General features: G+C 39.6%; 1 protein-coding gene across 3 annotated transcripts; it reads right to left on the reverse strand.

Annotated features, from left to right (window-relative positions):
* Nucleotides 1–1,272: 1,272 nt before the first annotated feature.
* eif4h (eukaryotic translation initiation factor 4h) lies at nt 1,273–12,038 on the reverse strand. 3 transcript variants are annotated; one of them, XM_017696748.2, is made up of 8 exons: nt 11,830–12,031; nt 7,426–7,613; nt 7,241–7,305; nt 7,067–7,157; nt 6,139–6,210; nt 5,560–5,697; nt 3,596–3,711; nt 1,273–2,389 (listed from the first exon to the last, which is right to left on the reverse strand). In XM_017696748.2, exons 1-8 carry the CDS (start codon nt 11,886–11,888, stop codon nt 2,384–2,386), a joined length of 735 nt encoding a protein of 244 aa, XP_017552237.1. In that variant the 5' UTR covers nt 11,889–12,031; the 3' UTR covers nt 1,273–2,383. The 3 variants fall into 3 exon arrangements, with proteins under 3 accessions (XP_017552237.1, XP_037402566.1, XP_037402567.1); XM_037546669.1 differs by having other exon boundaries at nt 1,273–3,711; nt 11,830–12,038; XM_037546670.1 differs by lacking the exon at nt 6,139–6,210 and having other exon boundaries at nt 1,273–3,711; nt 11,830–12,035.
* Nucleotides 12,039–14,305: the final 2,267 nt, after the last annotated feature.

A 14,305-nucleotide genomic window follows, 5' to 3' on the forward strand; every position in this document is an offset into this window, starting at 1 on the left:
TTGGGATTAACTAGAATGGCCATTGTGAGCCACATTTTGTGAACCAATAGTCTTAGGGTACATATCCAAATTGGCTTGTGAAATTACCCTAAATTCAAGATGTTCCAATTTAAGCAAAAAACAATATGCCAAGAGTATTTATTTTTTTTGTAAATAAGGAATTTTTTTTCCTCTGCACAAATATTTTATTTCTACCAATTTCTCAATCAAAGAAACATAGTAACACGATACCCATTTTCATTTGTCCTGTTGAACAGCAGTTGGGCCTAAATCACTAGTCTTCCATAGTTTAGACTGCAATTTTAACTTGTACACTTGCACTTCTTGCCTGCTTTATTTTGTATTTTTAGCCGCTTGTTGTAGAAGCTGCGTTGTCCTAATACAGAACAAGCACACCTTTGCACTCCAAAACATTATTTTTTATTTAGTTGTTTAATTAATGACTGAAGTTTGTTTTTTCAATGATGAAAATGGTTAAACAAAAAATAAAATAGCAATTTATTAAAAAAAAAAAAAAAAAGTAAAAATAAAATCCAAGTTGTCCACAATATCATACTCTTTATAAAATTAACAACAGGACACATTGCAGTATAAAACTTAAGGGTGCAGCTCCAGGGTGTCAAAGAAATCCTGTGTGTGTTGGGTTATTTTGCTCAGGAAGTCACGGTGCTTCATTAAATCCAACTTCAATAGCCAACGTGTTAAAGTCAGTGAACAACAGTATCTAAAACAAGCTAAAAGCTCAAGAAAAATGACAAGGCCAGTATTGTGGGTAAGAGTTCAGTCAATCTATTCAAAAGTTTAAAATTACTTAGAAATTCCATGGGTCTGATTGTGTACTGGCCTCACAGAATGAAGCATTTTTTTCGAGTATTGAGAGCGCAAACCAAAAGTTTCAATTTTATTTATACTGAATGTAACTTTACATTAGCTCCACTTGAAAGTTGCACTGAAATGCTGATGCGGGTTTTCCCATCTACTCCCTACACTTTATGAAGTATGAAAATGTCACTCCACTCCAACTCCAGTTTAACAATCAACTTCAGCAAACAAGGTAGTATAAAGATTCAGGACTTAAATTTGGCAGTACTCAGGTAAGTTGAACAACACTTTATACGGCACTAAGCTATCTTAATCTGGAACAGAATCCCAATACTTTTTAGCAACCACACCTAAGTGCATTTTCATTTTGAATGCATATTCTAGGACAGACATCCAGCTTTTGCTGTGCACTTCATATCTTGTCCAGGTGAACACATTCATTTGAAACACTTTAAGATGATATATTTTATTGCCATAAACAGTGTAGGAAAAATGAAAAGAAAAACAAAAGAATAAAAACAGCCAATCGTTCTATAGTACAGTAAGAAAAGGCTCTACTTCTTCCATTTCATGTCCAGTAAAATGTAAAATAAAAAGGTTGCAACACATGGATATCCAAAGAGAAACCTATACCTGATCTAATAGACAAGACTAGTGCCTGGTATCACCTTGATTGGAAATGTGCGGGTGACTTTATTTATTTTTTTTTATTTTTATTTATTTATTTTTTTACTTTTGTTCAAGAAGCTTCCTATGTCAAGGCAGTTTTTACTGTCCATGTTAAAGAGTGATTCATAGTTAACTTTTTTGATGAAATACATTACTATCAAGCTGTGAACGCTGACAATTGCCTGACTGAGACTGTAGCCGCTATCCATGTTCAAAATCTAGCAAGCTTTCATCTCATTCTTCTAAACAAGCTGGCTGTCTTGCATCATTGCAGAAAGCATCGCTTAACCTGGATAAAACAGACTTGGTCAGAAAAAAACCTTTCAAAATGATTATGCCAGAATTACATACGAAACAGAAATGAACATTCAGATTCTCTTGCCATTTAACCATTTAATGTTTAAGACAGTGGTTGCTGAAAGCCCAAAAACGTTATTTCAGAAATGGAGCAGCAATTTAGTAAGCAAAATATAAAAAGACACAGTGGGTCTGCAATTACTCCCATGTGTCTAGAATTTCAATTTCAAATGCTTTAACATAAAGATGCCTTGGGAAAGGGAGAGAAAAGAATACACACAGTAAGGTCCTTACCCAAAGGCAACAGAATCAAACTGAAGCCACTGTCCTTTGAGTCTTGCTTAGGTGTGCGAGGTTCACATATAGATGACAAGACGCGGGTAGGTGTAAGCCTAGGCCACGACTTTTTTCCCCCATTGGCCCCAAGTCCAGCTTCTTTTTAACCAATCACACGAGGCCTTGTTTTGGGTTTGTGTGCAAAGGGGGGGAGCTTGATACCTCTCACCCTCTGCCCACACGTCTTTGAAAGATTTTTCGTGGACAAAGCCCGTAGATCCAGTCTAGCCTTCCAGAATAACGCAGCCACACGGCTATATCAATTCTTTAAGAACGGGAAAACAAAAACAAGAACATAATGATTAGACAAGGGCCTGTTTCACAGAAGCTGAAATGTAACACTTATTCTGCACATGAACAAAGTGACCAAACAATATAAATCAGTACCAGGTGAACAGGAGATTGCAGTAGACTAATAAAATGACCTGTCATTTCTACTACTTATATTTTACATGCACACAGCCCCAAAACTGAACGCTGCCTGTATGCTTGGACTACCAAATCCTTACTGTGTCAAATCACTATTGCACACATTTAGGGCTAGGAAAGCACCATATGTGTAAGTGTGTATTCAAAATGTTTGAGTCTGCTTCAACAGGAGGGTTGTCCATAAAACAGCTGAGGGCTGGTGCACTGATGTTCTTGTGATTTCACTATGCTTTGTTCACAGGAGCAACTCACAAAAAAATAAATAACAGGGCGGGGGGGGGTTCAGGGATGTGGGGGATATTCACTGACACTAATATCTGCATCACAGTCACAAAAATGAATATGGATTTAATAACGAGCACAGAGAAATATGTATCTAACCTCTTAGGTAAAAGGCTGAGCCAAATTAAATCCATATCCAAACCCGCATTATTTCCATCACACAGTAACGGGGTATAATTTGAGTAATCATGTATACATTTAAAATTAAAAAAAAAAAAAAAAGTTTAAATCTACAGTTTGGATTCCATTTAAGAGAGCAGCTCTATCAAACCCTTTTTGTGTCACAAAGAACATGAATGAGCCTTCCCCTGACAAAAACTACAGCACAGAGCAGGCACTACTTACAGGGAAGCAGAGGTGGACGTAAAAACGATTTATCAGTTTGACATGCATTCACGAGCTGCTCGTTTTGTGTATGCGTGTGTATGTGCAAGTGTGTCATGAAGGTTTTTTTTTTTATTTTATAAATTTTTTTCCTTCTTGAATAAATATATTCACTCAAATTCAGAAGAAGGAGGGACTCCAGAAGTTTCAGAAGAAGGAGGGACTCCATTCATCAATTAGTAGGAATGATGACAGAGTCTTATCTTATTCCCATTGGCATGATACGTGTTTTTTTTTTCTTTCTTTCTTTTTTTTTGTCGTCCCAGTCCTGCACTCTCCTCTCCTCCCCCCTCCCCTCCCCTCCCTTTCCTCCCTCTGTCCGTCTTAGCGCACTGAGGGAGGCTGCAGTCTCTTAGTGTTTTTCTTTGGATATTACCTCCTCCCTGGGTTTGGCACCCCCAAAGATGGCCGAGTTTGGATTGGCCACTTGGTTTAGGGGTTCAGAGACTGTGCGAGGCTTCAACTGTAGCCTTGGTCTCTGTGCTCTTTCCTCTGAAGATAAAAAGGAGAAGAAAACAGATGTTAGTGCAAGACTCAAACAAAAATCAGTAAAACAGAATGCAGTTTTCTGAACAGTCTTTAAAAATACTTGAACATTGAACATACAGCCTGAAAATGTCCGATTTGCTTTTAAAACATCAACATTTTCAATATCAGCAACACCAGTAAAAGTAGAAATGAAGCATAATGCTAATAATTTTGTACTCAGCAATCCTTGTGCTGAAATAGATGTACTTTACATCTACACTGATAAATAGAACATATACTTACAGCATTTAAGACTGTTCCTTCATACCACTCATGTAACCTAAGTACCTCCCCAAAAATCTAAACCATAGCTTCATGAAAATAATCACATCACCATCTAAACATAAGCTACAACATGTTAAAAATTTTTCCCTCGTCAATCATTCAAACACTTTGAAGCTATTTATCTGACCAGTAGTGAGGTTATTCCTGCTCAACCACAAACCCCAACTAAAAAGACAACCATTCACTCACTGTCAAAACACCTGCATGAATTGTGTGCTTCATGTAAATTATGGGTATATCAGGGCAAACTGGGATGTGTTCATTGCAAATGATATGCAAATAAATCAAATGTCCTAAAATCATCATTTTTTTTGGTCACCATAGGACAATTTCTTAAAACAGATGTAGAGTAATTCATGCTTCATTAAGAACGGTCCAATATGAGCTTGTTTCAACACAACTTTGAAAAATAAGAAAAAGCTGCCCTTCATGATTATGAACATTAAAAATGTTTCTCCAATAACAAAGCCTTCCATGAAAACCAAATAAGTATAATTACGGAATCATTCAAAATATAGAAATTCTGGTCAGATTCTTAGGCTATGTTTACACAGCAGGTAAAAGTGGCCCAATTCAGATTTTCTCACCAAATCCGATTTTTTGGTTTGGCTGCGCACATTGCTTTAAAAATGTGACCTGTACGCAACATGAGTCCGAACTGAACATGTTCACGGTCCTAAACAGACACTCACGCACAAAAGAACAATGTTTCTCATGTCGTGCTCTTCTAGAGATAAACGATCATGATGACTAGCGAATGCCTGTTGCTCCCGGAGCTTTCAGTTTCGTCTTCGCCAGCATCTCAGGAGCGATTATAAAATTCCATTGGTTGACAGCTGGGCTTGTCACCCAGAATGTGCTCGAGTTTGTCGTAAAAAGGGCACGTTAATCGCCATGGCCACTTCTTTGGTTCGTTTCCCTGGATTCTTTAATTTTGACACTGCTCCTCCAGCTATGCTCGACGGTTAAGTTTGAAAGCTCTTTGAACAGAGTGGTTTGATGAGTCTTGTAATTTTTTGGTACAAAAAACAGCCTAAATGTTTGAGTTTCAGCAGCACTAAATGATGACAGAGGTCAGGTTAATGTAAAAGTTGCACAAATTCCTATCTGGCTGTCAGACTGAGTCCCATTGCAGCAGATTGGATATGTATCGAATTTCAGTACCACATATGAAAGCGTCTCAAATCGGAATTGAAAACGTCAGATTCAATGCATTTTTTGCTGTTCACACAGCCACACAGATGACACATCTACATCATATACAGATTTGGGCTACTTTTATCTGCTGTGTAAATGTAGCCTTTCACATTTATAAGACATGCCTGAAACAATACCAGCTACTACATTTTGAAAAGGAAGTATCAGAACATAACTGCAACATGCAGAATCTTTGACAACCCTGATATGCGGCAGCATCATATACAGCATTGAATGTTTAAATACTGAACCCTGATGGCAGAATCTGTATGAATAATGAAATTGTTTACAGGCAAAAAGCCATAAAAAGAATGAATAATGATGCGACACCTTCAGAGGGTTCTCTGAAATCCGTCTGACCACGTGGAGGTGCATCTCTGTAGCGACCCATTCCGCTACCCATCCGTCTGTCACCAGGACGAGTGCCTCCTCGACTCCTCCCGCCCATGAAATCGTCCTCTCTAAAGCCTATGGTTTTCATTAAACAAAGGTTAGTAACTCTACTAGCACTTCTCTTCAAATGCTGGAAGTTGTTCCAAAATACTGATCCATGACGAGTGCAGCATTCACAATAACAGACAGTTATTGTAGATCAGTGTTTACAGACAACTCCTAAGAGATGATTTGTCCACAACATCAGTGAAACTCCTGTAACAGTATGACTGATGGCAATGAGATGGACTCCCTGAACCGTCATGAAGGTGACAAAATGACAAACACAAATCTATAGGAAAGACAAGGGAAAATTACACAGTTCCAATAGCATCGTAGCTTGTAACCAAAAGTTTTTGCTTTGTGTGATTCAGTAACAAGGTCTGAGTGCTTCCTAAAACTACTTGCTAGAGTATCTAGACCTATGGGTATTTTTGCAGAAATGCCTTTCTGACTTTCTGTTCCCGCTCATCGCACCTCCTCCAGAGTGGTCGAAGTCGTCTCTAGAGTCGCGTCCCCCTCCTCTGGACCCCCGTGGGGCACCGCGGCCTGAAATGGACAGGGGGCTCTGTTTAAAACAAGCTGCAATCTAAGGCAGGGAATGGGGGGTCAAGAGAGAGCCGCCCACTCAGTGGGTCTGGTAAAATGACCAGACCTCCTGCCGTTCCCTGGTTAGTTGCACTGCTAAACAGGAAGAACTGGCTCAACAGACAAAAGGCAGCCCTGGGAGAATAGTCTTTGTTAGTGGGAACTAAGAGAAATGAGCAAGAAAGCTCATGCTGTAGACGCATTTCTTTTACTATTAAAAGGAAAGAACAGAAAAGAAAGACAGTGGAGTGAATGAAGAATGAGCAGAAAGTGAATATAGCCACATACTCGAATCCAAGTTATTTAGCTTGGTTTTAAAACACTACAGTCACAATTCTTTTACAATGAAAAACTACATCCACTGAAACAATGGACAGCACTTCACATTACACTAGATACCATTGTGGAAATACTTGAGAAAATATGGAATATAAATCATATGAAAGAGGTGTGAATCTTACCTATGAAATTAATATAGGAATCTAATCACTGGTGCCTTCTAAAAATCCTGAATTAAAGCTCATCGGTCCTAATGCCAATAGGGCTTTTCATAATGATGAAATCCTTCAACTATATTAAGAGTGCTCATTGATGAATATGGAGAGTCAATTATGTTTTGAGCACCTACTTATCTTTATCTTGTGTCCACTATTTACTTATTCTATTATTTTAGTATTTAGCCTGTAGTTGAAATTGCATTGTGTATTATTCATTCTTTCTTTAGACTTGGATTTGAGCAGGCAACCATTGGCTGAAATACCAAGCTCAGTGCAATGTTAAAGAAAATAGCCTTTTAATTTCCATCCATGACCAGTACCTCTTTCATCTTTTCGGAAGCCAAACCCTCCACCTCGCTCTTGCCTTCGACCCTCTGCTATGTCCACCCTCAATGATCGCTCTCCAAGGAGCTGTTGAGAAATTCCAGTAGGCACCATATAAAACTGCACATATTACTAGTAAACTGAAGATTTCAGAAATGTAGGCTACTTACAGCACCATCATATGTCAAAGCCTCTTTCAGAGATTCCAAGTCATCAAACTCTACATAACAAAAACCTGAAAAAGAAAAATGTGAATATGCATCAAATGCAGAACCTAGAACTCCTTTAAAAATGTATTATAAAAAAAAATCTAATATACATTGTTAAATCATAAATGTTTTCTAATCCAACTCACCTTTGAACTTGTCTGTCTCTTTGTCTCTTACTAGTCGCACACTCCTAATACTGAGATCTCTGAAAATGGCATCTATGTCTCCTTGTACTGTGTTAAAGGGCAGGTTTCCCACATATGCTGTGTAAGGGGGCTCTGTAGGTAGCTCCTTCTGCTTGCGTGGCCCTCCTGGCCCAGCTCCACCTCGGGGTCTAAAATCCAAAAAACAACATCTAAACCAAGACACTAGTGACAATACAAAACGATATCACACAACAAGAAAGCTTTTTTGTAAGTGTCTCAGGATAAGAATACCTTCTAAATGCCTTACATGAAAGACTGAAATTCAATTACATAACTGTAAACATTCACAAATATTTATAAAAGATTATGACTAACTTGTAAATTAATCTCTCTCCCCTTCAATAAATAAGAAGGCTGCCTCCACGTCTCTGACTGTGACTGAGAATAAAATCAAGGCTACAAGGCTGAATATCCCAAAGTGACACTCAGTAAACCTTGACAAACCAGCATTCAGTGTTCAAACTTAACTCTTTGATAATACAGCTTTAACATAAAGTCCTTCTTCTGACAGCTGACAGAAATAACTGCAGACTATTTAAGTAATACTTGTGTTGAATAAGTCACTGCTGTAACCCCGTTTTTTCATCTACTTCTGCTACTCACTGTAAAAGTAAGTTTCTGGCAATACTACATTCTACTTAGACTGGTTGGATAAAGCTGGCTCATTCTACTTCTCTGCTCAGTCCTGCTGTGTTGCTGAAAACAAGACCAAAGGCTGTAGCAATACGAAAACACCCTCTTGTGGCCATATAAATAAAAGCAGCAGAGATTACAAAAACTCTTCTCTTCGAATATTGGCAGTGTGGATGGAATAAATGTTGACACCTATTTATAACAACAAGGAGAATACTGGTACAAACACATATCGAATGGGATCCACCTACAGCACACAACCAACCAGCATATAAAACAGCAAAGCTTGTACTGACACCAGCAGGTTGAAATTTTTAGGCCTCTCTGGCATGCAATTCAAAACATTTATGACCATTCAGTCTTTAAGCAGTAAGATTTTGCCCGTCATCTACAAAATTTACAACACACTTTTGGATGCCACTCTGTTTGCACCACTATATTAACCAGCAAGCTACACACCTAGCAAGTTACTCAGTACTCAGGACAGAAGTTACTTGTCACGTATACTGATAAAGAAAAAAACTGGAAAGGTATATAACCTTCTGTTTCTCTGATCACATGGGACACACTATTGAAAGTTTTTCACAATCTGCAATGTCTGAATATCTTTATAGATTTACTGGCCATCTTATTCACTCATTTTTTAATTTTTCTTAAAAAAAGGCCAATTAATAAAGAATTGGTGCAAATTAATGTTAAATAGTTACACCATTAACCAGTTTCAGGACCACCATCAAATACAGTGTCTATGTTGGCCATCAGATCCAAAGAGAAATTCTGTGGTTACAAACTGTTGTTGAGAACCTGCTTTGTCTGTGTGCATCTCTTTCACACTTCACTTGTAATGTTCATAAAGATTAGTCATTAGCTGGATTCTGACAAAGTTACATTCCTATATCCTGCACCTTTCTTGTACCCCCCCCTACCCCCTAACCTCTCTTTACCCTTTTAAATCAATAGGTTGTTTGTTACTGTGCCTTAAAAGGTGCATGCACGTAAATGGTTTTGATTCAGATTTTATTTCAATCACAACCAAAACAAGCAAGCAAACAAAAAAAGCTACCAAACAACAACAACAACAACAACAACAACAACAACAACATACAAACAACAGTCTGGGCTAAACCACTTAGCATGAACGAGCAGGGCTAAACTGCTATAGGCAGGTAAATGTGTTAATTTTTTGACTTGACAAAAACAAATCAAAACTGACTTTTTTTGCAATTCAATTTGGTCATACGGATCAAAGAGTGATCAGTATGCTTTGTTTTGAAACTAACAATACTTACAAATCACATCAAACTTAACATCTAAACCGTCAAGAAGCATTCAAAATTTAATTGATACATGCCCCTAGACAAACACGGATACATGAAATATCTTGTGGATGCAGAAAAGTAAGATTTCATTTATAGTCGCAAACTAGAACATTCAAATCTGTCAGCTTGTTCAATCAGCAGGTGCATGAGCTTGGGTGTGAAAACATACTATTCCTCTTTGACAACATGCCTTTTTTGTAACAAATGCTTCAGTGTTACGAAATACGTATAACTTTCTAAATGAAAAACAGAAAATTCTGCAGTGCATTTTCTTTTCCATGAAATTGTTTTTTGTAGTACACCAGAGATTATCAATCCCCTTTACTTAGAAATGAAGAAAACTCCCAGTACTGTACAAATGTCTATCTATGTACTATTTTATGTTACAATAAACTGATAGATATGCCTGTAACAGTTTCAGAAAGGGATCTGGGAGCCAATCTGCATCAAAATATTATAAAGGCAGCAGAGCATGTTGTGTGTCTCAATGCAAGCAGTGATATGTTGGCAAATCAAGACGCAGGGAGATGCAGATACTGTCCAACATGCCAGAGACATTCCACTGGTGTCAGAGTAAATGAATCTCTGAGGACACCCAAGTCTCTGACATTAAGAGACAGAGTGCCACTTGGATCTTTCCTACACAGCAAGTACATGCAACTCTGCTTTTGTATCACTTGTTTTTAAATTCTCATTGCATGACAACTGCCCTTTAAAAATCTTACTGTACATTACTAAAACACACCAGTTCTTATCTTTAAGGATGCATTGATATGGAAAGAGTGGGCCAATAAAGGTATATTTCCATGCAGATATCTGCTGATGCCAATATACAAACATTTATAAAAAGTACAAATTGGGACTACATACACTTGGATCAGTACAATGGAGCGAAATTATTTCTATAGGGTTACAAATGCAGTAAAATAAAATACAGACAAATCAGTGTAGTATTGTCATCAAAACGTCCTGCTTGGTTATTTATTGGTTACAATAAATACTTCATTAAATATGGAACATATATGTAAACGTGATTTTGAAACATCACATTTTATAGATAGAAACGCTTCCCAGAAACAATCACGACAATACAAGCTGTTACTTCAGTTAGTTCACAATTTAAAAAAGGGTGCTTTGCATTTACGTGATCTATCTGTGTCATGCTGTTGCATACGAATAAAATGGGCTCTGCGTTCACGATTAACATGTGCTCTGGCAGGAGAAGTCAACTGGAAGACGATCACTGCGTTTGTAAAATCTTGGTCATGTGCATCCACACATTTAAATAACGTAAAACTGAGAAGTATTTTTCCCCTCACCGACTAATAGGAACCTACATCTTCAGCAAACTCGCAGCAAATCGATGAGCGACTGACCACTAAAATCGCCGCAAAGCTGCGTTTTCGAACCTCGCAGCTTAGCTACGAAGCGGACGGTTTCCTTTTTCCACCTTCTTGCTCGAATTTTCCCGTTCCACCTTAAATGGTGCAGCTGTCATATACTGGCGCCTCTGGCCACTAGAACGTAACTGTTGCACCATTTAAGGTGAAACGGGAAAATTCGAACAAGAAGCAGGCAAATAATAAGATGACTCCAGCTTCATAAACCTCGGTGAGATCTGATGCTCTCGGGGCCAATCACGTGTTCAAAAGCCTCGTCGTGTACAGAAATGTGGGCTTTGTGCTATGAGCCGCAGTGTGGCGACGCAAGAAGAGCTCACTTTCATCAACAGCCACAGTTAAACGCGATGAGGCTGCAGTTGGATGCGTGAGGGACGTGAGCAATGCAGACCAGGCCCACTGCAGCCACCATGCAGACCTGCTTCAGACCTGTGACTGGGGGCTAACTAGCTACAATTAGCCAACACGTACCCTAGCTAGCTAGCACGAGTCCAGCCATGCAGAAACAATAATAAAAGTCGACTCTGCTGCAAACTAAATTGTGAGAAACCATTTCCATATGACCACGGCTAAAAACACAGACATGCACCAACACGATGCCTGTGTTATGCGCAGCCAATGTGGGCTGTTTTTCCCCTTCATCTATACCTGGCGCCAACTGCCTTGTTGGCAACAAGCCCCACAACTGACCCGAATCCGGCCCACCTCACCCATCGGGGGATCGTTAAGAGAACAAATACGTAGCAAGCACAACCCGGAGCCTCCCCCGCCACATCTGGCTGTACAGCGAATCCCCAGACTCGCGTCGCTTCGCCGCCCGCTTGCCCATTCATCCCGGCGGGGCCGCGCAGCTTGAAGAGCGCGCTCGCGTCGCCTGGGCCTCGGCCTCCTCTCCACACAAAACAACCCAACTGCGACACGCTCGGCCCGCCTGCCTCGCTCTGTGAGGTGTAAACAGGCTCTACGCGGCTCGTCCTGCGGTGTTTTCTTACCCTCTGCCGCCGCCGAAGCTCCCGTAAGCTCGGTCGTCGTAAGCATCGTAATCCGCCATGGCCGCGTTCTCCGTCCACAGAAAGCGGAGTCTGAAACAGGGACCTTCAATATCGCTGCTGCTGCTTTAGCTGCCTCAGCAGTGCCTGCACAGCCTCACCGCGCACTGGGCGAGACTGCACACCAACAGGTCGAACAAAAAGCGACGCCACAAACGACACACTACATGTTTTCACTTTAAAGATGTCCAGATTATTTCAATGGTGTTCGAGTTAGGCACCATTCGGGGAAGTCGTTAACAAAATGAAAATCCCGGCTCGCACAAACATCTACAAAACAGAGAGAGAGACCCGCTCAGAGTTCAAGTGATTTTCACACGTTTTTATTGAAATATATATTTTTTGCACTATACTGCAGATGGATTTGCGTACTTAAACATGTTTGTTGCTGTACTGTGTGGTGGGCAGGTTCGGAAGATGAATAAAATGTTAAAAATATCCAGTCGGGATTACTCATTGTTTTGCATATGCCGTAATAATTTGATGTCACAGCGCTCTTTCTCTTTCGTTTTTCTTGTTTTGAGTAAGTGGTGAGAGTGGCCCTTTTCTATCTACTCTACTGGACATGTCATAGGTGAAGTTAGACCAAGTCCTGCTGACAAGTTCCACACTAAGCACATCCCAGAAGTGAGGAGATTATGAACAAAAGGGCTGTGATTCCTACATTGTTCACCCAATATAGAGGCAAATACTACTGTCATCAGGCTATCAAACAGATTTTATAATGAACAATCCAACAAACGTATGCTATGATTAACCCTTTTGGTGTGGTGTTCATGTTTTTGTTATTCAGTGGTGGACCCACCACATTATTATTATTATTATTTTACATTTTTTATCAATATAGCTATAGCAATTTATGTACAAATACCAGATGTTTAAAATATCACAAGTGGTCATCGTAGGGTTCTCCTTTAGCCCCATGTTGTCCAACCTCACACACACACACACACGCACACACTAACAGCAGGCCAGGTAGGAGAACAGTGAAGGGACACAGCACCTCCACACTTTTGTTCACCCATGGGTTCACCTAACACCACATGTATAGTACAAATGTATAGGGGGTGTACAGTAGAATAGTCTACTGTAATACCACAGAACAAAACCCCTAAAACCAGCGAAGTCATCACATCAATCTAATTCATAAAAGTAGAAGATAAGTAAATATGAAGTATACAGAGACACATAAAAAACACTAATGATTTAGTAATGATGAATAAAAAAAGAATAATGATACAAGCATTAAATACTACAGTAAAAGGTTTTGAGCTGTTAAACTGGTATAGGCCTAATGGAGAGGGCCACACGTGGAAAGGGGGCACATTCCAAATCATAGGTGCTTAAGGCTGTAAAAGTGTGTGCAAAAAAAAAAAAAAAAAATACCACAAATCAGGTCTTGTCTGTAGAGCCAGCTTTTCTACTGACTGCTTAATACCATTTTCTTTTGATTCACTGCCAATAAAGAAAATGACTTCAGAAATGCAGTTATAATATTATCTTTATATTTGCTCTGCCTTTAGTGTTCAGAATGTGTAAACTGCATAGGCAGTGGTATCAACCGGGACTATAAAATACAGTTTGTGTTTACTCACCTACTGGTGTAATAAACATGAAAGTGGAGCAAGTATAGATGCCTTCCTGTTTCCATATCTCAGGCCAGCATAGTTTAGTGTTACTGATGTGACACCTGTAGCATATATTAGATGAGTTACAGTATTTTATTCAATTCCTTTTTGGTAATTACATGATGGTGAAATCTTAGTAATTGGACAACTGGCTGCTCAGCTGTTTCATGGTTAGCTGAGTGTAGTGGCATCACTACAGTTTGTGCACAAGAGCAAATGACAGGTCTTGAACCAACATACAATTCACCTGCTGACAGAACAAAATTGTAACATTTCAGTGCAATTTATTTGGTTCATTCCATGGAATTCATTTTCATGTTTTGAAATGAACCTTTACTAACTTCTGTCTATTTTACACGGCACGGTGGGTAGCGCTGTCGCCTCACAGCAAGGAGGGCCTGGGTTCGATTCCCTGGCCGGGCGACTGGGGCCCTATCTGTGTGGAGTTTGCATGTTCTCCTGTGTCTGCATGGGTTTCCTCTGGGTTCTTCAGTTTCCTCCCACAGTCATGCAAACTACAGTCAATACAGTCAAAGATATGCAGTTAGGCCAATTTGACATGCTACATTGCCCCTAGGTGTGTGATTGTGTATGTCTGTCTGTCTGCCCTGCGATGGACTGACGACCTGTCCAGCATGTATCCTGTCTTCTGCCCAATGACCACTGGGATAGGCTCCAGCACCCCCTGTGACCCTGAGGGAGAAGTGGCTTAGAAAGTGTGTGTGTGTGTGTGTGCGTGTGTGTGTGTCCTTTTTATGCAAATTGGTTACTTAAAGCTTAAAGATTTGTTT

The sequence above is a fragment of the Pygocentrus nattereri genome, chromosome 17 (assembly GCF_015220715.1).
Source record: "Pygocentrus nattereri isolate fPygNat1 chromosome 17, fPygNat1.pri, whole genome shotgun sequence".
Taxonomy (NCBI): Eukaryota; Metazoa; Chordata; class Actinopteri; order Characiformes; family Serrasalmidae; genus Pygocentrus; species Pygocentrus nattereri.

Coding starts and splice junctions, on each gene's coding strand:
- eif4h (XM_037546669.1), bottom strand. CDS start 11,888: ATGGCGGATTACGATGCTTACGACGACCGAGCTTACGGGAGCTTCGGC. Junction 6,211..7,066: donor CTTCCGAAAAGATGAAAGAG/GTACTGGTCATG, acceptor TGTCCATTTCAG/GCCGCGGTGCCCCACGGGGG. Junction 5,698..6,138: donor CTTCGACCACTCTGGAGGAG/GTGCGATGAGCG, acceptor TGAAAACCATAG/GCTTTAGAGAGGACGATTTC.